General features: G+C 43.3%; 1 protein-coding gene across 1 annotated transcript in view; it reads left to right on the top strand.

The window, feature by feature from the left end:
* LOC126413242 (uncharacterized) overlaps nucleotides 1–26138 on the top strand; it is a 127794-nt gene that overhangs the window by 27302 nt on the left and 74354 nt on the right. The window contains exon 2 of the mRNA XM_050083142.1: nucleotides 17513–17683. Coding sequence (XP_049939099.1) covers nucleotides 17513–17683 — 171 coding nt within the window. The remainder of the gene's footprint in view (nucleotides 1–17512; nucleotides 17684–26138) is intronic.

Below are 26138 nucleotides of genomic sequence, written 5' to 3'. Positions count from 1 at the left end.
CAGCAGTTGACTTTCGTGTTATTACAAATCTTACTCCGTTGCACCGCCTCTTGCCACCATCATGGATATAACATTTTATTTTTATATTATTCTATCTTTCATTGTAGATCTTTTAGCCAGGTTGCCATGTTTTTGTAGAGGAATGTCTCTGAATATGTGTTACCATTGTACTGCCGTGTTTACAGCTTGAAGATGGTCTGAATTATAGACGTAAAACGACTGCCAAACAAAATAAACATCTGTTGCTATCGATATTTTTATACTGTATTTTAACATTTGACACCGGTCGCTGTTCACTCTGCATTGAAGGCATACTTCCTAAAATTTCTATGGGTAGTGTGAAACGTCGCCTTTGAAAAACTAATGAATTACTGTGCTGATAAACCTCTTACATTATTTGATTTTCAAACAGCTGAGCAGAACTGAACGTACTCAGACATTTCGCTCTTTACCTATCCTGATCAACACTAAACTGACACACAATATTTTTAGCGCAACGCAATCTGACTTTCAATAATCCCTGCAAAAGAATGGCCCTGACTAACATTAACCTATACCTTTCACAAATAACTTAGCTCACAAAAATCTTCGTTACTTGAACTACTGCAATACAGCGAGCGCCACTAGTGCCAGCTAAATAAAAGATTCAAACTACTGAAGGCACTAAATACTGATAGGAATAGTTAGCAAATGAAAGATTTTGATAGAGAACAAACAATGTATTTACCTTAATAGTGTTCAAAAGTCATAATATATAGCAGTTCATGACATCCAGTCTTACAAACTTACTGTCTCTGATGGACACACGTCCAGATCATCCGCTCGCAAAACTCCGCCATCTCTCTCCTCACATCCACCACTGCTGGCGGCTGACCTCCAACTGCACAATGCTACGCGCTGTGACAGCCAACTGCCCAACCCTACAATAGCAAATTCGAACAATGCAAACCAGCCACAGACTGCACACAGCACAGTCAGTGATTCTCATATAGAGCGCTACATGGCGTTACCGACATAAAAACCTAAACAGCCTACTTACAAGTGGTTTTTTTCAAAAATACTTATATCTCAAACACATTTCGAAAATAATTACATCTACCACAGTGGAATTTTCATCTCCAGAAACCGACACAGAGCATCAAGTAGACAGCAATTAACAAAGCCGCTTCACCTTCAAACTGTTGGCCATATTGGAAATTTAAGCGCAATACGACAAACATCCACAACTAACGGTTTCACATAGGCAGCCTTAAGAAAACGTCTTAAAACAGGCCAAGGTGGTGATCACTTTGACTGATTCAGAAAAACATCATTCGAGGAAGAACAAGCACTAGTTCAAATGTTCAAATGTGTGTGAAATCTTATGGGACTTAACGGCTGAGGTCATCAGTCCCTAAGCTTACACACTACTTAACCTAAATTATCCTAGGGAGAAACACACACACCCATGCCCGAGGGAGGACTCGAACCTCCGCCGGGATCAGCCGCACAGTCCATGACTGCAGCGCCCAAGACCGCTCGGCTGATCACAAGCGGCACAAGCACTAGTGATGCACTGCCTTTCCCTCGATAAAAGTAGGGAATCCTGATTTGTCTTTCCATATACTGATTTGTAAGCCATTTAAATGAGCAAAGTAAAATATGAACAGTATTTGATGAGACAACTACAAGGGGAGTCCATGTTTAACTCCCCTTGTAGTTGTCTCATCAAATACTGTTCATATTTTACTTTGCTCATTTATTTAATGTAAACTGGTATACAGCCACTGCTTTGATTATAAAGTTAATGTTAAAATGCAGTACCACCACACTCTCAAACTGTAGATTCCATCAAACACCTCAATTTTCCTGCATTTATTAATTTCTGTTTATCGTATTGATATAGCTTAAGTTCTTCGTGTATTCTGTATTTACATTGACAACTGTCTCTTCTCTTTTTTTTTTAATTGGTTGTGTATCACTCTCCATGTTTCATACCTCTTGATGCAGCCTTGCCTAGTACTAAGTTTATCTTATTTCAATAGTTTTGTTTATCAATAGATACCGTTATGTAGGCATGTTATTCTTATATTGTGCTAAAGGTTTTCCTGTCAACTCCATTGTTATTTATGTACTGTTCAGTTTTTACTATTTCATTGCAAAGATGTTACTCACTGTATGTTTCTACTTCACTCTAGATGTGTTACTTCTCTTCCAGTGTCGTCTGCTAACATTTAACTTCTTTGGTGATAATACTCAGTAAATGCCTGAAGATGGCCTTGTAAGCCGAAAACTGGTTAGCAATAAAAATAATATTGTAGAACAAAAGCAAACAGATCCAGAGATCTTGCTGGCCAGCGTAGTTGACTTACACCTTCTAGAGCACGTTGGGTGGCACGGGATACATGCGGACGTGCATTGTCCTGTTGGAACAGCAAGTTCCCTTGCCGGTCTAGGAATGGTAGAACGATGGGTTCGATGACGGTTTGGATGTACCGTGCACTATTCAGTGTCCCCTCGACGATCACCAGTGGTGTACGGCCAGTGTAGGAGATCGCTCCCCACACCATGATGCCGGGTGTTGGCCCTGTGTGCCTCGGTCGTATGCAGTCCTGATTGTGGCACTCACCTGCACGGCGCCAAACACGCATACGACCACCATTGGCACCAAGGCAGAAGCGACTCTCATCGCTGAAGACAACACGTCTCCATTCGTCCCTCCATTCACGCCTGTCGCGACACCACTGGAGGCGGGCTGCACGATGTTGGGGCGTGAGCGGAAGACGGCCTAACGGTGTGCGGGACCGTAGCCCAGCTTCATGGAGACGGTTGCGAATGGTCCTCGCCGATACCCCAGGAGCAACAGTGTCCCTAATTTGCTGGGAAGTGGCGGTGCGGTCCCCTACGGCATTGCGTAGGATCCTACGGTCTTGGCGTGCATCCGTGCGTCGCTGCGGTCCGGTCCCAGGTCGACGGGCACGTGCACCTTCCGCCGACCACGGTTCACGTCCACGCTGTCGCGGCATGCTACCAGTGTTAAAGACTGCGATGGAGCTCCGTATGCCACGGCAAACTGGCTGACACTGACGGCGGCGGTGCACAAATGCTGCGCAGCTAGTGCCATTCGACGGCCAACACCGCGGTTCCTGGTGTGTCCGCTGTGCCGTGCGTGTGATCATTGCTTGTACAGCCCTCTCGCAGTGTCCGGAGCAAGTATGGTGGGTCTGACACACCGGTGTCAATGTGTTCTTTTTTCCATTTCCACGAATGTATGTAACATACACTGAAGTAACGAAAGTAATGGGATGTCTCCGCCCGGGGTAGTGCTGCAACTCGACGTGGCGTGGACTCAACAAAAAGTAGGAACTCACCTGCAGCAATATTGAGCCTTATTCACTCGGTAGTCGTTTGTATTTACGAAAATGTTGCTGGTGTAGAATGTAGTGCACGAACTGACCTCTCGATTACGTACCATTAACGTTCAATGGGATTGATATTGGGTGATCTGGATGGCCAGATCAGTCGCTCTAATTGTCCAGAAAGTTCTTCAGACCAATCGTGAACAATTGTGGCCCGGCGATATAACACTTTATCATCCATAAAAATTCCATCCTTATCTGGGAACATGATGACGATGAATGGTTTAAAATGGTCTCCAAGTAAACGAACGTAACCATTTGCCGTCAGTGATCAGTTCACTTGGACCAGAAGACACAGTCTGTCCGTGTAATCACAGCACACAACATCATGAAGCCACCATCAGCTTGCACAGTGCCTTGTTGACAACTTGGGTCCATGACTTGAGGTCTGCGCCACATTTGAACCCTACCATCAGCTCTTACCAGCTAAAATCTCCTGACCAGAGCACCAGTTTACAGTCGTCCAGCGTCCAATCGATATGGTCACGAGCCCAGGGGAGGGGCTGCAGGCGATGTCGTGCTGTTAGCAAAGGCACTCGCGTCGGCCATCATTAACGCAAAATTTCACAGCATTGTCCTAACGGATACGTTCGTCGTACAGACCACATTGATTTCTGCGATTATTTCACACAGTGTGGCTTATCTGTTATCACTAACAACTCTATTAACGCCGCTGCCGTCGGTCGTTACGTGGAAGCTTTCGGCCACTGCGTTGACTGTGGTCAGATAATGCCTCACATTTGGTATTCTTGGCACACGTTTCACACTGCGGATCTAGGAATATAGAGTTTCCTAACGATTTTCGAAATGGAATGTCCCATACGTCCATCTCCAAATACCATTCTGTGTTCAAAGTCCATAAATTCCCATCATACGTTAACAATTACGTTGGACACATTTTTACAGGAATCACCTGAGTGCAAAAGACAGCTCCACCAATGCACTGCCCTTTTATACCTTGTGTATGAGATACTACCGTCATCTGAATATGTGCATATTGTTATCCCATTACTTTTATCATCTCTGGGCGATACTGCAGTAACTTCTTTCTAAACAGTAAATTCGTACTTTTACCCCCATCTACTATATGAGTGACATGGAGACATGTGCTAGAGATTATATGGGTATATCGGATAACTACTGAGGAGATGCTGAATCGTACTGGCAAAGAAGGAATTGATAGCACTATGTGACTAACAGAAGGGATCTGTTGATAGTTGATATCCAGGGGCATCAGTGAATCTTAGTTTTCGAGATGTTACGTAAAAACTGTTATCGGAAGCAAAGGTTTTGCTGTAGTAAGGAGGCTCAAATGGATGGAGGTTGCAGTAGCTACGCAAGGATAAATGGGCTTTCAGAGGATGTACTAGTGTGTGGAGTTGCATAAAATTATTCTTCGAAGTGAAAGCCACAGCAGCAACAACAACAGCAGACTCTGTGGGGGATTGATGGAGAATTCACTGATTCTCGTCTGTTTGCACCATGTAACACATATTCCCAGTGTCACCACTGACACGTAAAGTGACATTTCCAACGACATACTTGATAGTCCTTGTATTCCACTGCCTCTGGTAACGGTGTTTTTTCTTTGTTCTCTTCGTGAACGAAAATTTTCCATTTCGCAGTGTCACTGAGCACCTTTCTTTAAGTATATTTTCCATATATTCTGCTCTGGGCAAACTCCATTCAACTAAGCACGTTGCTATGCCTATGATTTATTTGCCACTCCTTATGTATCCGTTGTACACCGAACCTGTGATCGGTATCTTCAGCGAACAGCAGCTAGCGTGCCTTTCGTTGGACGCTTCACTGAACCCACCTAGTTGTGGTGGCGGTTGGTCACAACTCTTAGTCGTCTATCAGGCTTAGTAGGACCATGGACTTCAGCGACTCTTCGACGGTAAAAAAAGGAACAAAAATAGCGACGGCTAAAGAGCTATTTACAGGCCGGCAGTACCGCGAATATTAGTGCCTCGTGACCTTGACTGGTGTCCTCCCGCACCTGGCAGCGGGCCACGGTATTATACGGGTATAAACCTCAAACGTTACCCAGGCAGCGTAGCACCGTTCCCTCGGCGGGCAGCTTCACAAGGCGCACGCCTCAGACAGCTGCGCTCGTTTCGTTAATAACACGTAAACCGGTTTCCGGCCACTGTCTTTGATCTACAGGATTACGTGACTACCATGAGCTGTCCTCACACTTTACACACTCTGGGTACATTTGCTGCCACATCTGGAGGTCAACAACATTCTCCTCATTAGCTACTGAACAATTTCAGGTCCCTTTTCCATCGCCAGATACATTCACTCGTTTAGGAAAACTATTTATTCAAATACTGTTGGAATGTAAATAAGAGTCTCTTCGCATCTTTATGCGTCAATGATTCAGTGGGGTGACAGCAAGTTGCTACGCTGAGTAACAGCCAGAGTGCGGCTGTGTCCAAAGCAAGTTGGTGGGCACTAATGTAGCGCAAATCTTTCGGTTCATGACACTTCTCGCGCTGCATGTCCATGACGCTGCTGTTTTACTGAAGTACGGCGTGGGGCAAATAAAAGTGGCCCGGACGAATGGATACGGTGGGACATGATGAGTGGACCCCGTGATGAGCAGACCACATGTATACCCACCACGTGACCCACATCGGTACAGAGTGGAGTCCTATCTGTGTCAGTGAGACTCGATTAGTGCAAAGGATGGCACTCACTGTGGAGCGTTGGGTGTTCGTTGTGGAAAGGTACGTGACAGCGAAGTCGTGGGAATGTTGCAGTCAGTTGTTTGCTAAGACGTTTAATGGTGTCAAAGTGCAGCAAAGAGTGTCATGCAACGCTTAGTCCAAAAATGCTGCCAGATATGATCTGTTCTGAAAAGTCAAACAATGTTTCCGAAACGTGCCTGCACATCAGAAAATGTGGCTGCAGTTCACCAGAAAATGCTTCAGAGTTGTACCAAATAAACTCGACGCGTATCGCAAGAGACCGACATATCACGTCGATCGTGCGGACAAATACTCCACCTGGACCTACACATGCATCCCTACAGAATGTCTGTTGTTCATGCATTAAAGCCAGCAGATACTCCTTAGCGCCTCCAGTTTTGTGATTGGCAGTTCACTGACGTAACTACGAATAGCTTGAAGCTTGAACATGAATCTATTCTTCATGTCTGATGAAGCCTGGTTACACCTGAGTGGTTATGTCAACTCCCAGAACTACAGGTTCTAGGCTGTGGACAATCCACATAACTTCCACGAAACATCACTGCACGCTCAGAAGATTGGGGATTGATAGTGCAGTATCTACAAAAAAAGAAAAAAAAGAAAAGGTTCAAATGGCTTTGAGCACTATGGGACTTAACTTCTGAGGTCATCAGTCCCATAGAACTTAGAACTACTTAAACCTAACTAACCTAAGGACAACTTCTGAGGTCATCAGTCCCCTAGAACTTAGAACTACTTAAACCTAACTAACCTAAGGACACCACACACATCCATACCCGAGGATTCGAACCTGCGACCGTAGCGGTCGCGCAGTTCCAGACTGTAGTACTTAGAACCGCTCGGCCACTCCGGCCAGCTATACCATCTCATAATTCATTTCCATATCGTATCTTTATATCATTGGATTAGTCACCAAATCCCGTTTCATTTGACACTTTTTGCTTTCCTGTGCTGAATACAGTTTGCGCTGCACATGCACAATTATGTTCAACGCCAGTAGAAAGATTTAACGTATATTGGACGCTGACGTCAGGATCGGCCACGAGAAAACTATGTGGAGCCACGCTGCCACCCGCCCCACCTCCCCACCGCTTCTCCAATGGGAGAGCCAGCCGGAGTGGCCGAGCGGTTCTCGGCGCTACAGTCTGGAACCGCGCGACCGCTACGGCCGCAGGTTCCAATCCTGCCTCGGCCATGGATGTGTGTGATGTCGTTAGGTTAGTTAGGTTTAAGTAGTTCTAAGTTCTAGTGGACTGATGACCACAGCAGTTAAGTCCCATAGTGATCAGAGCCATTTTGAACCCAATGGCAGACAGCGGCTGGCCATCGTCGCCCACTCACTGCTGAACTTCCATCAGGCTAGAGGCATGAATTCTGCTCCAACTTCCTGGGCAAACACGACATCAACACTGCGCGAGTGCCACATAAACACTGCACACAAGCAAATATTTCGTGGTTTACAGATATTAGGAGAACATGCACGAAAATTTTAATAGGTGATGGTATATATCTGCTCGACAAACAGTGCCTTCTTTATATGCCAGAAAGGCATAATTTGTCCTATATCCTATACCATCATCAGCAAAACAGCCAGGACTCACCAGGACTCACTTTTGTATTATCAGAATAACTGTCACTGAATTTTTTCCGTACTCTTACTAGAGTAACAAAAAAAGGAGGACTGTACATTTACCAGCCATTGTAACGGCAAATAAAAAACGCATTTTCCACTCTTGATCCTGTACCATGTATCTGACACCACTACCTTGGCTGATGTAATGGCTATAAGAATAGGTAGCTACATAACTGTACAATTAGCAAATGCTCCGTCCAAACAGCATTCTTTTTATGCACGTGCATACTTTACTGATGCTCTTACGACAAAGTTATCCCGCTGAACGACATTGTATTCGAACTAGAGATAGTCCATAAAAACGAATATCAGTGTCAGCGTTTGTATTATCGATTTCCACAATAAGACTGTAAGGATACAGAGCATAGTTTTATAAAGCATTTCGAGTCCTGATTGTCTTTTTTAACTAGAGTATCGAGGTATGCTATTCTGTCCTACCATAACCGAATAATGTGTCGGAAGGTTCATGCGGCTTTTCGCGGATGATTCTGTATTATACAGAGAAGTTGCAGCATTAGAAAATTGCAGCGAAATGCAGGAAGATCTGCAGTGGATGGGCACTTGGTGCAGAGAGTGACAACTGACGTTTAACATAGACAATTGTAATGTGTTGCGAATATGTATAAAGAAGGATCCTTTATTGTATGATTATATGGTAGCGGAACAAACAATGGTAGCACTTACTTCTGTAAAATATCTGGCAGTATGCGTACGGAATGATTCCAAGTGGAATGATCATATAAAATTAATTGTTGGTCAGGCGGGTGCCAGGTTGAGATTCATTGGGAGAGTCCTTAGAAAATATATTCCTTCAACAAAGGAGGTGGCTTACAAAACACTCGTTCGACCTATACTTCAGTATTGCTCATCAAAGTGGGGTCCGTACCAGGTCGGGTTGACAGAGGAGATACAGAAGATTCAAAGAAGAGCGGCGCGTTTCGTCACAGGGTTATTTGGTAAGCGTGATAGCGTTACGGAGATGTTTAGCAAACTCAAGTGGCAGACTCTGCAAGAGAGGCGCTCTGCATCGCGGTGTAGCTTGCTGTCCAGGTTTCGAGAAGGTGCGTTTCTGTATGAGATATCGAATATATTGCTTCCCCCTACTGATACCTCCCGAGGAGATCATGAATGTAAAATTAGAGATATTCGAGTGCGCACGGAGGCTTTCCGGCAGTCGTTCTTCCCGCGAACCATATGCGACTGGAACAGAAAAGGGAGGTAATGACAGTGGCACCTAAATTGCCCTCCGCCACACACCGTTGGGTGGCTTGCGAAGTATAAATGTAGATAATCCATGAAAAGTACAAACTTCCACAACACGCACATATCCAGCAAAATATGTAGCACTTACGTAGTCTTATTTCAGTACTTATAAACAGAAATGATGCCATGATTAGTTATTAGGGAGGTATAATTTGATATTTATCTTGGCCAGCGAGACAGTAAGGCCTCTAGAGAAGTCTAGTTTTTTTTTTTTTTTATAATCTTATATGTACTGTTACTATAAATGGCTCTGAGCACTATGGGACTTAACAACTTAGGTCATCAGTCCCCTAGAACTTAGAACTACTTAAACCTAACTAACCTAAGGCCATCACACACATCCATGCCCGAGGCAGGATTCGAACCTGCGACCGTAGCAGCAGCGCGGTTCCGGACTGAAGCGCCTAGAACCGCTCGGCTAAGCTGTTACTATAAGTTTCCATACCCTCAACATTAGCAAAAATACATACTGATTTGCTTATGACGAACAGACAACAATATACCCAGAGATAGAGCTCAGTAGAAATTTTCAGTATTCTTGCAATCTATTTCTTAGAATAATAATAACTATAGACATACAGGGCTCAGCTTTATAACCTATTATTGATCCAGATTACATGTAATCTATGCACAACCACACAAGTCAACAGTTTTTCCTTTATTTACCTGGAAGATCCTTGCTTGGAACCCATTTAACCCTGTCGCAATATATGTAAAATTGGGGGAGCAGCATTGGAAATAAATCTTAGCAAAGCAATACAACCACCAATGGCAAACGCAAAAAAAAGTGTCAGCTAAAAGCCATGATTGAAACTCGCGCTAAACCTGTTGGGCAGAAGAAGTAATAGGACTGTGGAAAGGGCCTAGGGTTGAAGTCAGCATCTGCTTCTCATTGTCATTTATTGTAGTTTAGCAACTCTTTCATGGCTGAAGGCCTCCAACAAGAAGTCTTAACAAAATAAAAATCCAATTAAGATAGCAATAAAATAATTCAAAAACAACATACGCGAAGTGCAATACAAATGGCTGAGGGCCACAATTAATTTCCAAAATTTTAGAATATATTACCATAGACCTTTAAAGACTGAAGGCCTACAATTAATAAAAAATTACAAAATTTTTTATTAAGATAGCAATAAAATAGTTTAAAACCGAAAAGGCAACATATACAAGGTGCAACACCAACGGCTGAGGACCGCAATTAAATTTCAAAACTTCAGAATATATTACCATAGAGCTTTAAAGGCAGAAGTCCAGCATGTTTAACAACAAGAAATTGTAAAAATCAACAAGATAAAATCCAATTAAGATAGCAATAAAATAATTCAAAGAAACAACATATGCAAGGTGCAATACCAATGGCAGGGGGCCACAATCAAACTTCAGAATTTCAAAATATATTACGATAATCTTAAAATGCTAAAGGCCACTGTGTTTAAGCTTGAAAGTAAAATTTGAAAATTAATTTGCAAACTTTTAAGAAAACAAAACAAATAACCATAAGTCTAAAATTTAAAATAGCTGACAACAGATAGTTAAACACCGGTGGCATTCAGAAAGCCTCCAGGGAGGTCGGTCTGCCCTCGTTCACTTTGGTGAGACCGGTGGTGAGCCCAACTATACTTGATCCGTCGGAACCCATCCAGGGGACAGCCATGGACTGACCGACACAACAACTTGCTTCCCCTCAATCAGTACATGAGAACTCAAACCGGCAATGTTACAAACGTGAAAATCCGCAATGCAGTGTGAATTAGCTGTCAAAATTACGCACCATGTTGGATAGCGACAACAGGTGAGGAAAGGACGCTGCCCGAAATTACGTTAGTGGCCAGGGCAGGTAACCGGAACACTAACGGCCACCAGGCAGAAAATTCCGTTGCTATACTTGTATTTGAAACACGGTAATAGTTAACTTCCCTCTAAACAACACTGCCTGAATTTACGTCAGTGCCCAGGGCAGGTAAGCAAGACACCAACGGCCACAAGACAGAAATTTCCACTGGTGCACTCAAATCGTAGTCGACCAAAATAGTTAATTGCACCAGATGGCGGCTAAATATCAGCGGTAGAACTGCTCGTTGTTGCTCACCAGATAACCTCCCCAGCAGCAAACCACCGAAGCGAACCACCACAACATGAATACAAGTGGCATGGTTAGTTGAAACCACTACTCAACTTTGAATTCCCGGGTCGGTGAACCACTAAGCTCCTAGCAATCGGACAGCTCCAAACAATCTCCGACACTGCGCAGGGGCTGCCAGCGGCCCTGGCCGACTGCACCGCGCGGAGATAACTTAACTCGTCCGCAACGACCGACCGACTGCCTTCAGAGTGCCGACAACGTCTAAAATAGTCGTCATTAGAAATAAGGACAACTACACACACACACACCCTGACAAACACTTGCACGAAGACCTGAATGATACCCAACAGTAACTAAACACGCACGAAGACAAATCGGGAGTCGATACACACACATACAGCCGGCTCATGAACGAAAGGCCAGCCCAAACGCGTCGTCCTGTAGGACGACCGACCGACGGTCCACTAAGGCCGTGGACATTAAATGAATCTGACAATAATTTCACAGGTCAAAGTTCGCCTCCCATAGCACAAATTATGGCCTAAAATTTAGTTTCTGTTTACACCATCCAGTCACCTACTATAATCCCCATGCTCTTTACTTGTCTTGATCAAATAAATAACTGTGGCCCTATTCATCCACTGTCTTTGCTACTGATCCACCCACTCACGTTTCTTGGATATAAGCCTGTGCAACTCTTGTTCTACCTTTGTCTTGATTTCTTTTTCCTTGATGCTCGTTTTCTTTGAGGCTTTACTGTTCTATCTTCTGTTCTTTTCCTCTTGTAGTATTTGAGGGCCTTTTCTCTTTCAAGAACTTTAAAACCTGACTGTTTCATCGAGTCATCGATTGTGGCAACATCCTAGTGCCGCTCTTTGCTAACTTTCAAAATCTGCTCCCCACTGTGTCATCTCTCCGTTGCTATAAAATATTTCCGTGTCCCCCCCCCCCCCACCCAAAAAAAAGGTCTTCTCCATCCACTACCTAACTCCCAAGTTTCTACATCGGTCTCTGTCAAGTGTTTCTCTCCGCGATGTTAACTGCAAAGAATTTTTGCACCTATTTAGTTATAGAACATCTTTTTTGCATCAATAGTACTTAGAATTTACCCTAAGCGACGTAAAACACAATAACAAAAATATTTACAGGACAAATTTTTAGAATTTGGTGAATAAAATGTCTATAAGGTATGTATTGATTCAATCAGAGTTGAATCATTATTCGTAACTGAAAATATAGTGCGCTAATTTACAATGGAGAAATAGATCCATGGTAATATCTGATCCAGAAATGTTGGCTACACGGTTATTCCACACTTTTGATAACTTTTGAGGATTGGTTAACCTTTATCATCTGAAAGCTGAATGGAATAGAATGACCGTAACACTTAGCTGACGTGAAGGACATTAAACAGCAATATTTCTATCATCCTCTTGAAATCTCAATCTGCTCACAGTAATTTAATTTCTCCCAGACTTCCATTACTATTAAAGTCTAATTGCCAACACGATCCAAACAATTGTAGCTTTCTGCCCGAATGACAGACTCAGGAAAACCCTAACAGGGAAGAGGCTTTTGTGGAGCAAGGTATATGGCACGAAAGCGGTATAAAAAGAGAACTGACGCCTGGGATGGGATCGTGTCATCTCATACACAATGTGACACTAGTGTCTTAACATGAGAATTATACATCACCAGCGTCACGAAGCACATACCGTTTTGTAGCAACAACACTCCCATACAACAACAGCTAATTTGGTACTTCTAGTGGCGAAACACTCAAGAGAATACAATACAAATCGTCGACAATGTTACGTGAGGCACATTAACTTAGCACTGAAGACTGTTATAAGATGGGAACTTCGCAGGTGACAGTTTGTTATGTAAACAGTCCTATTTGACTTAACAGCTGTATTCAGTGTAATTTACAGCAATATAAGGCACTTGCTCTAGCGTGGGCATGCTTTTATGTGCAAGTCTGTCACTAGCTCAAGTACAGATTTAGAAATAGCTGCTAATAAAATTTTCACTGACATTAATAAGTGGTTTAAAGCTAATTCACTGTTATTATACTTTGAGGAGACCCATAATATGCAGTTCAGAACCTATAAAGGATTTCCTTTCAGCATGTGTGTAACATATGAAGACACGAAGATCGAAGAGGTTGACAGTGTTAAATTTCTGGAATTACAACTCGATAATAAATTCAGTTGGGAAGGGCATACTACACAATGGCTTAAGCGTTTAAACAAGTCTGTATTTGCAGTGAGAATGATGTCAGATGTAGGAGATATAAACATAAAAACTGGCACACTTTTCTTACTTTCATTCTGTTATGTCATATGGGATCATATTCTGGTGCAATTCATCAAACCGAGCGATAGATTTTAGGATGGAAAAGCGTGTGATAAGAATCATTTGTGGTGTAAATTCAAGAACACCATGTTGAAACCTGTTCAAGGAACTACGTATTCCAACCGTTGCTTCTCAGTGTATTTATTCCTTAATGAATATTGTTGCAAGTAATACATCTATATTCCAAACCAATAGCGCAATACATAGAATCAATACTAGGAATAAGAACAATCTACATAAAGACCTGAAATCACTTGCCTTCGTCCAAAAAGGATTCCAATATTCAGGAAAACACATTTTCAGTAAATTACCAGCAAGCATTAAAAACTTGGTTTCAGATAAAACACGGTTTAAACAGAGTTTGAAAGAGTCTTTGACAGGCAACTCCATCTACTCTATAGATGAATATCTTAACAGGGACGGCTGAGCCAGTTTAAGTTAAAATGTCTGCTAGATTTCAGTTTTAGCAGCACTTGGTCACAACAGTCAAGATTAGGTATTTTGTGTATGATATATTTATTAATATTCCATAACAATGTTTCATTCTGACACCATGTTAATTCTGTAGATATTAGCTGTTCCAGTTTATCGCATTGTATTCACCTATTTCGACAATCTCCTGACAAAAGATCAGGGTAGTAAGTATTATATTCAAATATTTTATGATTTTATTTTGTACTTTCTGACATGTTCTACACCCACGAGAACCATCTCATTTTCTACATCTACATCTACATCCATACTCCGCAAGCCACCTGACGGTGTGTGGCGGAGGGTACCTTGAGTACCTCTATCGGTTCTCCCATCTATTCCATTCTCGTATTGTTCGTGGAAAGAAGGATTGTCGGTATGCCTCTGTGTGGGCTCTAATCTCTCTGATTTTATCCTCATGGTCTCTTCGCGAGATATACGTAGGAGGGAGCAATATACTGCTTGACTCTTCGGTGAAGGTATGTTCTCGAAACTTTGACAAAAGCCCGTACCGAGCTACTGAGCGTCTCTCCTGCAGAGTCTTCCACTGGAGTTTATCTATCATCTCCGTAACGCTTTCGCGATTACTAAATGATCCTGTAACGAAGCGTGCTGCTCTCCGTTGGATCTTCTCTATATCTTCTATCAACCCTACCTGGTACGGATCCCACACTGCTGAGCAGTATTCAAGCAGTGGGCGAACAAGCGTACTGTAACCTACTTCCTTTGTTTTCGGATTGCATTTCCTTAGGATTCTTCCAATGAATCTCAGTCTGGCATCTGCTTTACCGACGATCAACATTATATGATCATTCCATTTTAAATCACTCCTAATGCGTACTCCCAGATAATTTATGGTATTAACTGCTTCCAGTTGCTGACCTGCTATTTTGTAGCTAAATGATAAAGGATTTATCTTTCTGTGTATTCGCAGCACATTACACTTGTCTACATTGAGATTCAATTGCCATTCCCTACACCATGCGTCAATTCGCTGCAGATCCTCCTGCATTTCAGTACAATTTTCCATTGTTACAACCTCTCGATACACCACAGCATCATCCGCAAAAAGCCTCAGTGAACTTCCGATGTCATCCACAAGGTCATTTATGTATATTGTGAATAGCAACGGTCCTATGACACTCCCCTGCGGCACACCTTTTTGGGTCTGTGCAACGAAAACTGAATCTAATCTAAGCTATTCATGATAGGGCGGTGCGTTGAGGCTCCTTGTCGTTTGGTAAACACTATGATGATAATAAACTGTCCACTTTGTTGAAGAGCTGCCAATTGAGACGGCATATTTGGAATGTATGGGTGATTGTCAAGCAATTTCTGTTTCAGACATGTGAAGAGTTCTCGGTTACTAATAGCAGTGTGCGAATGAGCATTGTCCTACAAAAGTGTTCGTGAAATTTAAGGAAAACAGTCAAATAATTCAATGACTGTATCGTCACTTTTCTCATTTATTGTTTAAATCGTTTTCAAAAGTAGATTATACATTTACATACAGTCCTTATATCATGCAAAACGCTCCGCAACTCGTTATATTTCTTCATAAACGAAGAGTATTAGCCGGTCGCTGTGGCCTAGCGGTTCTAAGCGCTTCATTCCGGAAACGCGTGGCTGCTACGGTCGCAGGTTCGAATCCTGCCTCGGGCATGGATGTGTATGATGTACTTAGATTAGTAAGGTTTAAGTAGTTCTAAGTCTAGGGGAATGATGACCTCAGATGTTAAGTCCCTTAGTGCTTGGAGCCATTTGAACCATATTTGAAGATTATTATGAATTTCACAATTTATTTTTGTTGAGACTTTTCTTCGTCATTGACATAAACAAAATGATTGCTCGTACTTCCCAATTGAAGGGATTCGACAGATTACAACTCTACGTCGTGAAAGACGCCACGAGGCAACAAAGCTCTCTTGTGATATTTCGTATGTGTTCTCACCCAAGCTGCATGCTGTGAGCAAACGTTTCTTTCTATATTCCCACTGCATCATAATTTCGTTTCCTAAGTGCTACAGAATTTGTCACTTCGACAGATGTAGCCTGAAGAGCACCAACGGCCTTACCGCAGTGGTAACATCAGTTCCCGTCAGATCACCGAAGTTAAGAGCTGTCGGGATGGGTTAGCACTTGGTTGGGTGACCATCCGGTCTGCCGAACGTTGCTGGCAAGCCGGGTGCACTCAGCCCGTGTGAGGCAAACTGAGGAGCTACTCGTTTGAAAAGTAGCGGCTCCGGTCTCGGAAACTGACATAACCGCATCCAGTAACACCTACGATCTGAGGATGATACGGCGGCCGGTCAGTACCGTTGGGCCTTCATGGCCTGTTCGGGAGGAGTTTAGAGTTTATAGATTGAAGAGCAGGTGACTGATTGCCTGCATAGCTGGGAGAAAGTAATTCACAAAAAAAGAGTAAAACGTCGATATCGCTTAACAGCATAGAGTGGCTGCAGAAGGGTGATGTTTAGAACCGTACTGAGGAGACAGCACGTACAGTATTAATGTTCCTCCAAGATCATTCTGTGTGATGTATGATGGGAACATCTTGTTAACAATGTGCACTAACAGGACTATTGATATGTCTGCCTAAGCAGAAGAAACTAACGATCAAAGTCCGAAAACAATTTATTTGACTGTTCAATTAACCAAAACAAATTCTCCAAGTATAACACCAATACAAAACAGTGATCCGACTTGGAATCACAACTACATACAAGAATAATATAGAAAACAACTGAAATAATTTCCTACTAGTCTCTGCCAGAGACTTCTCCGATATACCAAGCCTAATCCAGAGATCAGCGAGATGGTCCAAGCCGGGCTATCCAAGTCAGCAGGCGGTCGATGAACTGCCGATGTGCGGCCGAGCGCCGGCCTTTATAACGCTTCGGCGGATGAGTACCTCGGAACTATTTTCCATCACGTGGTTTGATGTATGAAAATAGTTCCGGGGTCTTCAGCGACCTCTTCGTTGTGATTATGTGGGCTGGTAGTGGCCCCTCGTGGCTGCTGGTGTCTTTGCTGTGGTGTCGTCGTCGTCGTCGTCGTCGTCGTTGTTGTTGTTGTTGTTGTTGTGGCCGTTCATCAATATTGCCTGTCGGTTGTGTAGTGCTTCGGTGTGCCTCCGAAGCGGGCAACCCGCGGCTGCAGGTTGTCTGTTTGGTTGCTGATACTCTAGGCGCCGTGATGTCAGGTGGAGAAGGCCACAGCAACTATGAACAAGAATAAGAAGAAAAAAATAAGAAAACTACATAAAGCGTCATTTTACTTGCACATTGAATCATTTTATGTCTGTTGCACTTTTACATAGTAAATTGCTTGGTAAGTTGGATAATTCGGTGCTTGAAACCAAAATGTCTCATTCACAACATACATCTATGTTTTAGGGACCCTACAGTTAACACATATGTGCTGAATGGCTTTGATGTAGAGTTTTGTATGTACATGTTTGTATTGCAACCTGCTTGTAACCAGCAGCTGGTGATGTAGAACGTTGTCCCAGTGTTCTGAAGATGGGTGGCAACCTGCTGCTGGTGATGTGGACTGTTGTGATGCGGAGTGCTGTGCTCGTGTGCTGCAGATGGGTGGTAACCGGCTGCTGGTACGGTGGGAGCGACACGCTTCGGGTGTGCTGGCGCACATGCGGCGCCCGCTGGCCGCCGAGGCCTTCGTTGACGTCACCCTCTGCTGCCAGGGTCGCCGCCTGCGCGCGCACCGTGTGCTTCTCTCCGCCTGCAGCCCCTACCTGCAGGTCAGCACTCTATCTCTCTCTCTCTCTCTCTCTCTCTCTCTCTCTCTCTCTCTCTCTCTGCCTCTTCTACTGTCTAGTCCGTTACTGAACAGTTTCACTGTGTGATTTTATGTAGCTGACTAGAAAGTAAAAACGATGTGGTGCTACTTCCACAACTAATCTTATCATTGAACGTACCACTATCTGCACCCTCTCTCTACTGCCACATCAAGGAAGAGTGAAAATTATCGACATTCTGACGACCTGCGCTGTTCCAGATGTAGTCTCATTGTACATTTGGGTACTTTCTAGCCACAGACAGGCCCATTTCCTGATGCGAGGTAACTGTACGATCCTGTTCAACTAAGTGCACCATATATCTATCCTCTCGAGCGCTTGTCGCTTGGAACCGTTAAGTTCCTGATCGGCCTTCAGAACGATCCTGCTGAAACCATCGAATCCATATTTACGTGACCAAAGTAAGCAGCACTATCGCAGAATAATTAACTACATTCTCAATGGCGACGGTCCTGTTGCTATAAAATTCTGATACTACTGCCAACATCAAATGCGAGTTTTTAATCATAAACCCCCTATGTTATCTTTCTTTACATAAAGAATGTAGGTGGTGTCACTCCTGCATTTTGCGACTGATACGAAATGCTAATCATTTACATATCGAGCCATACATTACTTTTGATGACAATATTAGTCTCTTTCATGGCACTGAAAGGTAGGTGTGTATTTGAAATGGTAGGTAGCAGGGGTCTGTAAGCGCTTATCATAAAAGATTCTCACATTTATTACTTTTATCATTCTTCTCTTTAATTTTCAATGGGAATGGTAAGATGCTGGGCATACAACACCCAAACACTTCATACTTTTGTTATTATATTTTCATATTTTCAATTTTAAACAAATGTGAGTCTCCACATCTAGCAAGCATTTAAGAACATGCCCCTGAGGCACTCAAGACTATTAGCAATGATTTAGAAAAAAATTCTTTGAATAATAATTCAACATCAGAAATATTTAAGAAAATAAAAACTTTAAGTACAGTCCGCCAAAGAGGCAAAGTCATTGGCATCTACTTCCAGTTTTGGAAGATAATTTAATACAGGCATTAGAATTACCACTATTGAAATTCAAAGTATTAAAATATTCTAAAATGATTAAATCGCCTCAAACCAAAAGATAAACACTCGGATTAACAGATTGACAGCATAGTTAAAAGGGACATGAAATCTAGTGAAGTGTAAAAAACTGGATTATTCGGGACCTTTACGCATATGGATGTGTGTGAGAAATGTAGAGGGCAAATTTACGCCGGGGTATGCAGTCAAATAGCAGTAGTAGTGACGGGTGTTTATTCAGTCAGTCCTATACAGCACTACAACCGTCGTGATGGACACACTGCGTTCTTGCAAACGTAGCACATCATGGAATGCGCTGAAGCCCCTATCGTCCAGGGTCACGAGCGGTAGCGACCGTGTTGCCGAGCAATCTTAGCAGCAGGTGACGCCGTGCGTGTCGCCAGCAGTAAAGGACGAGTTCGGCCTACCTAGGTCCTCCAGGGTCTTGCCAGGCACACACGGCCGCGCTAACTCATGGTCCCTATGTCATGCGCTTGGGTGCAGTAACCCCCAGGACGGTGGCCGGCGACGTCTAGGAGGCCACGACGGTGCACTTGCATCAACTGGATCGTAGTCAGCTTTGCCCTCAGACAGCTGATGTTGGCCGCGTATCAGCTCCACGCATCGGTGAAGTTTCCGAAGTTCTGCAACCGTAAAGCAGCGTTGGCGCTCCTCAGTGAATCAATCAGAAAATCTTCATCTCCAAGGGTGGGTCGTTGCATGTGTGAAAAAAGTCAGACATTTTCTTTGGTTAAGGAAGGAGACAGAATGATGGCATGACTGAATGCCTTTATGCCCTTATACCTACACTTCTGACATAGTCCTAAAAGGGGGACGACGACGACGACGACGACGAGATGTTCGATTCACATTATTTGTCGTGTCACTTGTTCTTAGCTTGCTCTGCAGAGGGCACAGACTCCAGTTCAATGTGCAAGGTGTGAGTTTCTCGGTACCACACAAGTGCTCGAGTTACAAAATATTACTTAACTCTTGCTTAGATTGTATTCGCTGTTCCATGCGCTCAACTGTCGACCAGTGTTGCAAACCCCTGTCTGCCGAGAGCGTTTTCTAGTAACGTCTAAAATACCGTCTAGTGGCCTACTTGATGAAGCACATCTACATCTACATTTATACTTCGCAAGCCACCCAACGGTGTGTGGTGGAGGGTACTTAACGTGCCACTGTCATTTCCTCCCTTTCCTGTTCCAGTCGCATATGGTTCTCGGGAAGAACGACTGCCGGAAAGCCTCCGTGCACGCTCGAATCTCTCTAATTTTACATTCATGATCTCTTCGGGAGGTATAAGTAGGGGGAAGTAATATATTCGATACCTCATGCAGAAACGCACCATCTCGAAACCTGGACAGAAAGCTGCGCCGCGATGCAGAGCGCCTCTCTTGCAAAGTCTGCCACTTGAGTTTGCTAAACATCTCCGTAACGCTACCACGTTTACCAAATAACCCTGTGACGAAACGCGCCGCTCTTCTTTGAATCTTCTGTATCTCCTCTGTCAACCCGACTTGGTACAGATCCCACACTGATGAGCAATACTCAAGTAAAGGTCGGACGAGTGTTTTGCAAGCCACCTCCTTTGTTGATGGACTACATTTTCTAAGGACTCTCCCAATGAATCTCAACCTGGCACCCGCCTTACAAACAATTAATTTTATATGATCAATCCACTTCAAATCGTTCCGCACGCATACTCGCAGATATTTTACAGAAGTAACTGCCACCAGTGTTTGTTCCGCTATCATATAATCATGCAATAACGGATCCTTCTTTCTATGCATTCGCAATACATTACATTTGTCTATGTTAAGGGTCAGTTGCCACTCCCTGCACCAACTGCTAGGATGACTTCTTCTGCATGGCCACAGTAAGAATAAAACTTCAGAAATTCAGAATTCACATCCCGAACTTTTCTGGAGAAGGCACGCCTACTTCATTCGAAACACTAGTCCGAGGCCTTTCAAAACGAGTTCTTATTTAAAATTGCTCCTAGCCCTAGAAAAAGTACATATCGTGCTAATGGCAACACCAGCTATAACCATGAGCTGTCCTACATGTATTTCTCCCTTCTCCAACACTAACATGAGCTTGCTTTCTAAATTGGTCTCCAAGACCTTAGTACAATACAATGCTTAGTCTAATGTTCATACGACTTAATATAGAGGTTTTACTTCCACCAACTGTTCCCTCAGTTTTTCCAGAAGATCATTCGACTGACAACTGATGCGGCAGTAGATCTGTAGGTTGTGCATTACCTAGAAGAAATGCCCAGCAACTGGCTGAAATGTTTATCGGCATTATCTTGTGCTGATGATTTTCTTGAAAATCCTAAACATCTCGTAACATGTACTCTATTTAAATTTTCCCTTTCTGTGACTCGATATATTCGTCTAATAAACAGAGTGCAACACTGAGGATGGCATGAAGGTGATTTAAATTCTGGGCGCATATTTCCCTTTGTGGCTGTTCCAGCCGATACAGCACATTCTGCATCAATGTCGTGATAGTTTTACCAGTGAGTGTAGCCGGAATGTGTGAAATCTCTCTCCACTGTCTCACAAGACGTACCACCAGTAATAAAATTAGAATTTAAGGGAAGTGGTATTCTCAGCCCCTCAGGTTTCGCTTTTACGTAGTCATTTGTCAACACAGTTTCTGGCGAGAAGATAATATACAGCTATGCCTCCCTACCATCTGGAAGTTAGATCAAGTGGGCGAGATTTCCCTTTCGCAACTTCTATCGTCCGCTTTCCGTAAAGGCGTACTCATCTCACATGTCTCCATATCAGAGTGTACCGGTACGCAGGGACATACAACAGTACTCCCTTGAGTGCACTTCTCCAAATCCGCTAATGACATAACCACATGAGCTCCCCTACTATCCGAAATTATCAATGCCTCCTAGTTCTGCTTTGTATGCATTTTCCTATCACCCCCATTTAATCAGATCTGAGTGAAAGAGGTAACACTGAGATTTTGTGTGAACCCTCGCCATATGACACTCAACCGCTATAATATACATTTACTCCATCCTAGCCATGTGAAAAAATAACGCTAAATTACTTTCTGTCACTTCTACTATATGTCTTAATGCTGCTGGGAACTGCTTCTCTCCTGGACAAAATAAAACCATAAACTGCCGTGATGAAGTGAACATCAAACTGAGCTGTCTGTTTACCACATGCTACATTGGTTTCTTCAGTTTGGCCATGTCACTCTGTGCATCACTTTTCCACAGCACAGCAGCATCAAGCACATGACATGACTTGAGCCCAGATCATGCCTCAAAAGGTTGGTTCAGCTCAAAAGCTGAAACATCACAGGTTACTTATGAATATTATATGAGAGGTACAAATTACAGATCGCATGCAGGTGCATGCCCTCAGAACAAAAGAAAATGTACCCATTCAGTATGCAGAAGCTGTACTGGCGTAAGCTGTCGCCAATACAACGGTCGAGAAAGATGTAGAAAGAAGATCGATAGCAGGCGCCGGAGCAAGTGCTCTTGTCGTGAAAGAGGCCAAAGACAAACTCGCAAGCAACAGGCCGCCAACGCCCTCTCGACAGCAAGTATTTAGATCGCCGCCGTTGACTGGAGGGTCTCAGCCTCAGTCACTAGCGTAATGACTCAGTCACAGGCTGAGCCACTGACGAACCAATGTGCAATCCGGTTTCACATCTGTCTTTCATCGCATAGTGGGACTTGTACTTCTCCAGCAGTGAGGCTAATGTGAATTATTACGGAAGAACTTGTACCATAACACACGTACCCTGTTAAAGAAAGTAGCTTCCTGTTCTCGTACATGTGTTGTAGAAAGAGGTTACTAGCTACCAAACAACATCCTCTCTCTTGATTCCTATGGTACAAAACGCAACAGTGGCAACAAGGCCCCTACAGAAGCTAATGAGTAACTAAGCGCCTCATAATTAATAGTGAAACGCATATATAAAGACTAGGCGCTTACGCGCTTTAAATAGAAAAAATAACAGAATTTATGAACCCCTGAGCGTTCAAAATAAGGCACTGGTTGATATTTTATGGAAATTCAAAATACGGCATCGGTGGAGTCTTTATGGAAATTATCTCCTGTCCTTAACCAGTTAATAATAGAGCCTAATCCGCACAAAACGTGAATGCCTTTACAACTTTCTTAAAAATAACTCAGGCTTGACCCAGTTACCAAGGATGGTTACCCACTTTAAAAACTTGGTCTTAATAACGGCCTCCAACGAAAGCTGCACGCACTACACGCGTGAACTCAACGTAAGTCTGAGTTACCAGGGATAAACAGAGAGTAGACGCTTCCACGAATCGCATCCAACACTTAATCACACGCAAATGATATGTTCGCGATGTATTTCTATCGATGTACAGGGAATGCTGGCAGGACCACATCCATCAGCCATGGTATCAAAAACGGGAATGTAGTGTTGGCAGAAGAGCCAACACCGTGTTGCTAGAGGAGAACGAAATGCACGCGTTTAAGCTCACGCAGACTGGCGTGAGGTCTGGAACAATTAAAGGAGTTGAGTCTAATAAACAAAGAACGTAGTTGCTTGAATACTTAACTTTAATCCATAATTGGAGAACATCGCTCTTGATGATACATAATTACAATCTCAATATAAACTGGTAATGGCGCCATGCTAGGTCGTAGCAAATGACGTAGCTGAAGGCTATGCTAACTATCGTCTCGGCAAATGAGAGCGTATTTGTCAGTTAACCGTCGCTAGCAAAGTCGGCTGTACAACTGGGGCGAGTGCTAGGAAGTCTCTCTAGACCTGCCGTGTGGCGGCGCTCGGTCTGCAATCACTGACAGTGGCGACACGCGGGTCCGACGTATACTAACGGACCGCGGCCGATTTAAAGGCTACCACCTAGCAAGTGTGGTGTCTGGTGGTGACACCACAAGGAACTGGCCGTCTCTGAAGACGAAATCCGCGACTGCGAAGGCAGCGGAATGTAGAGGTAGTTAAGATGGCTTCAGCACACTTTCCACGGTGAAAAGCCATCAACCAAAATACAGCTGCCACACTTCTGTTCTTAGCCTCGCAGACAGCCATACTAACCACTGGAGTTCGTTTAAGCCCCAAGGTTGCTCGCTGGTGAGACACTAGGACGGCCTTCGCTAGGAAGCGAAACCAGAGACGTTCATTCACCGACCTTAATCGATAGGAGTGCACGCACAACTTAGTAGTCAGAAAGATAATAATTTAAAATATATGATCATGAGTAGTGCAATTACAGCTATCTACAGTGTTTAATACAAAATACACTGCCATCACAGACAGTATAAGAGCTTGGTGTATCAGCGCTGGTTCGTGCCAGACGTTGTTGGTGCTTTTGTTATGGTCTTCAGTACTGAGACTGGTTTGATGCAGCTCTCCATGCTACTCTATCATCTCCCAGTACCTACTGCAACCTACATCCTTCTGTATCTGTTTAGTGTATTCATCTCTTGGTCTCCCTCTACGATTTTTACCCTCCAGGCTGCCCTCCAATACTAAATTGGTGATCCCTTGATGCCTCAGAACATGTCCTACCACCCGATCCCTTCTTCTAGTCAAGTTGTACCACAAACTTCTCCTCTCCCCAATCCTATTCAATACCTCCTCATTAGTTATATGATCTACCCATCTAATCTTCAGAATTCTTCTGTAGCACCACATTTCGAATGCTTCTATTCTATTCTTGTCCAAAGTATTTATCGCTCATGTTTCACTTCCATACATGGCTACACTCCATACAAATACTTCCAGAAACGACTTACTGACACTTAAATCTATACTCGATGTTAACAAATTTCTCTTCTTCAGAAACGCTTTCCTTGCCATTGCCAGTCTACATTTTATATCCTCTCTACTTCGACCATCATCAGTTATTTTGCTCTCTAAATAGCAAAACTCCTTTACTACTTTAAGTGTCCCATTTCCTAATCTACTTTCCTCAGCATCGCCCGACTTAATTCGACTACATTCCATTATTCTCTTTTTGCTTTTGTTGGTGTTCATCTTATATCCTCCTTCCAAGACACTACCCATTCCGTTCAACTATTCTTCCAAGTCCTTTGCTCTCTCTGACAGAATTACAATGTCATCGGCGAACCTCAAAGTTTCTATTTCTTCTCCATGGGTTTTAATACCTACTCCGAATTTTTCTTTTGTTTCCTTTACTGCTTGCTCAATATACAGATTGAATAGCATCGGGGAGAGGTTACAAACCCGTCTCACTCCCTTCCCCACCACTGCTTCCTTTTCATGTCCCTCGACTCTTATAACTGCCATCTGCTTTCTGTACAAATTATAAATAGCCTTTCGCTCCCTGTATTTTACCCCTGCCACCTTTAGAATTTGAAAGAGAGTATTCCAGTCAACATTGTCAAAAGCTTTCTCTAAGTCTACAAATGTTAGAAACGTAGGTTTGTCTTTCCTTAATCTAGCTTCTAAGATAAGTCGTAGGGTCAGTATTGCCTCACGTGTTCCAATAGTTCTACGGAATCCAAACTGATCTTCCCTGAGATCGGCTTCTACCAGTTTTTCCATTCGTCTGTAAATAATTGGCGTTAGTATTTTGCAGCTGTAACTTACTAAACTGATAGTTCGGTAATTTTCACATCTGTCAACACCTGCTTTCTTTGGGATTGGAATTATTATATTCTTCTTGAAGTCTGAGGGTATTTCGCCAATCTCATACATCTTGCTCACCAGAAGGTAGAGTTTTGTCAGGACTGGCTCTCCCAAGGCCGCCAGTAGTTCTAATGGAATGTTGTCTACTCCCGGGGCCTTGTTTCGACTCAAGACTTTCAGTGCCCTGTCAAACTCTTCCCGGAGTATCGTATCTCCCATTTATCTTCATCTACATACTCTCCCATTTCCATTATATTGCCGTCAAGTACATCGTCCTTGTATAGACCCTCTATATTCTCCTTCCGCCTTTCTGCTTTCCTTTCTTTGCTTAGAACTGGGTTTCCATCTGAGCTCTTGATATTCGTACAAGTGGTTCTCTTTTCTCCAAAGGTCTCCTTAATTTTCCTGTAGGCGGTATCTATCTTACCCCTAGTGAGATAAGCCTCTACATCCTTACATTTGTCCTCTAGCCATCCCTGCTTAGCCATTTTGCACTTCCTGTCGATCTCATTTTTGAGACGTTTGTATTCCTTTTTGCCTGCTTCATTTACTGCATTTTTATATTTTCTTCTTTCATCAATTATTTCAATATTTCTTCTGTTACCCAAGGTTTTCCACTAGCCCTCGTTTTTTTACCTGCCTGTATCCTCTGCTTCCTTCACTACTTCATCCCTCAAAGCTACCCATCCTTCTTCTAATGT

This window comes from Schistocerca serialis, chromosome 7 (assembly GCF_023864345.2).
Source record: "Schistocerca serialis cubense isolate TAMUIC-IGC-003099 chromosome 7, iqSchSeri2.2, whole genome shotgun sequence".
NCBI classification, from domain to species: Eukaryota; Metazoa; Arthropoda; class Insecta; order Orthoptera; family Acrididae; genus Schistocerca; species Schistocerca serialis.
The sequence above is the reverse complement of the archived record's forward strand: the minus strand, read 5'-3'. Positions and strand labels throughout refer to the sequence as shown.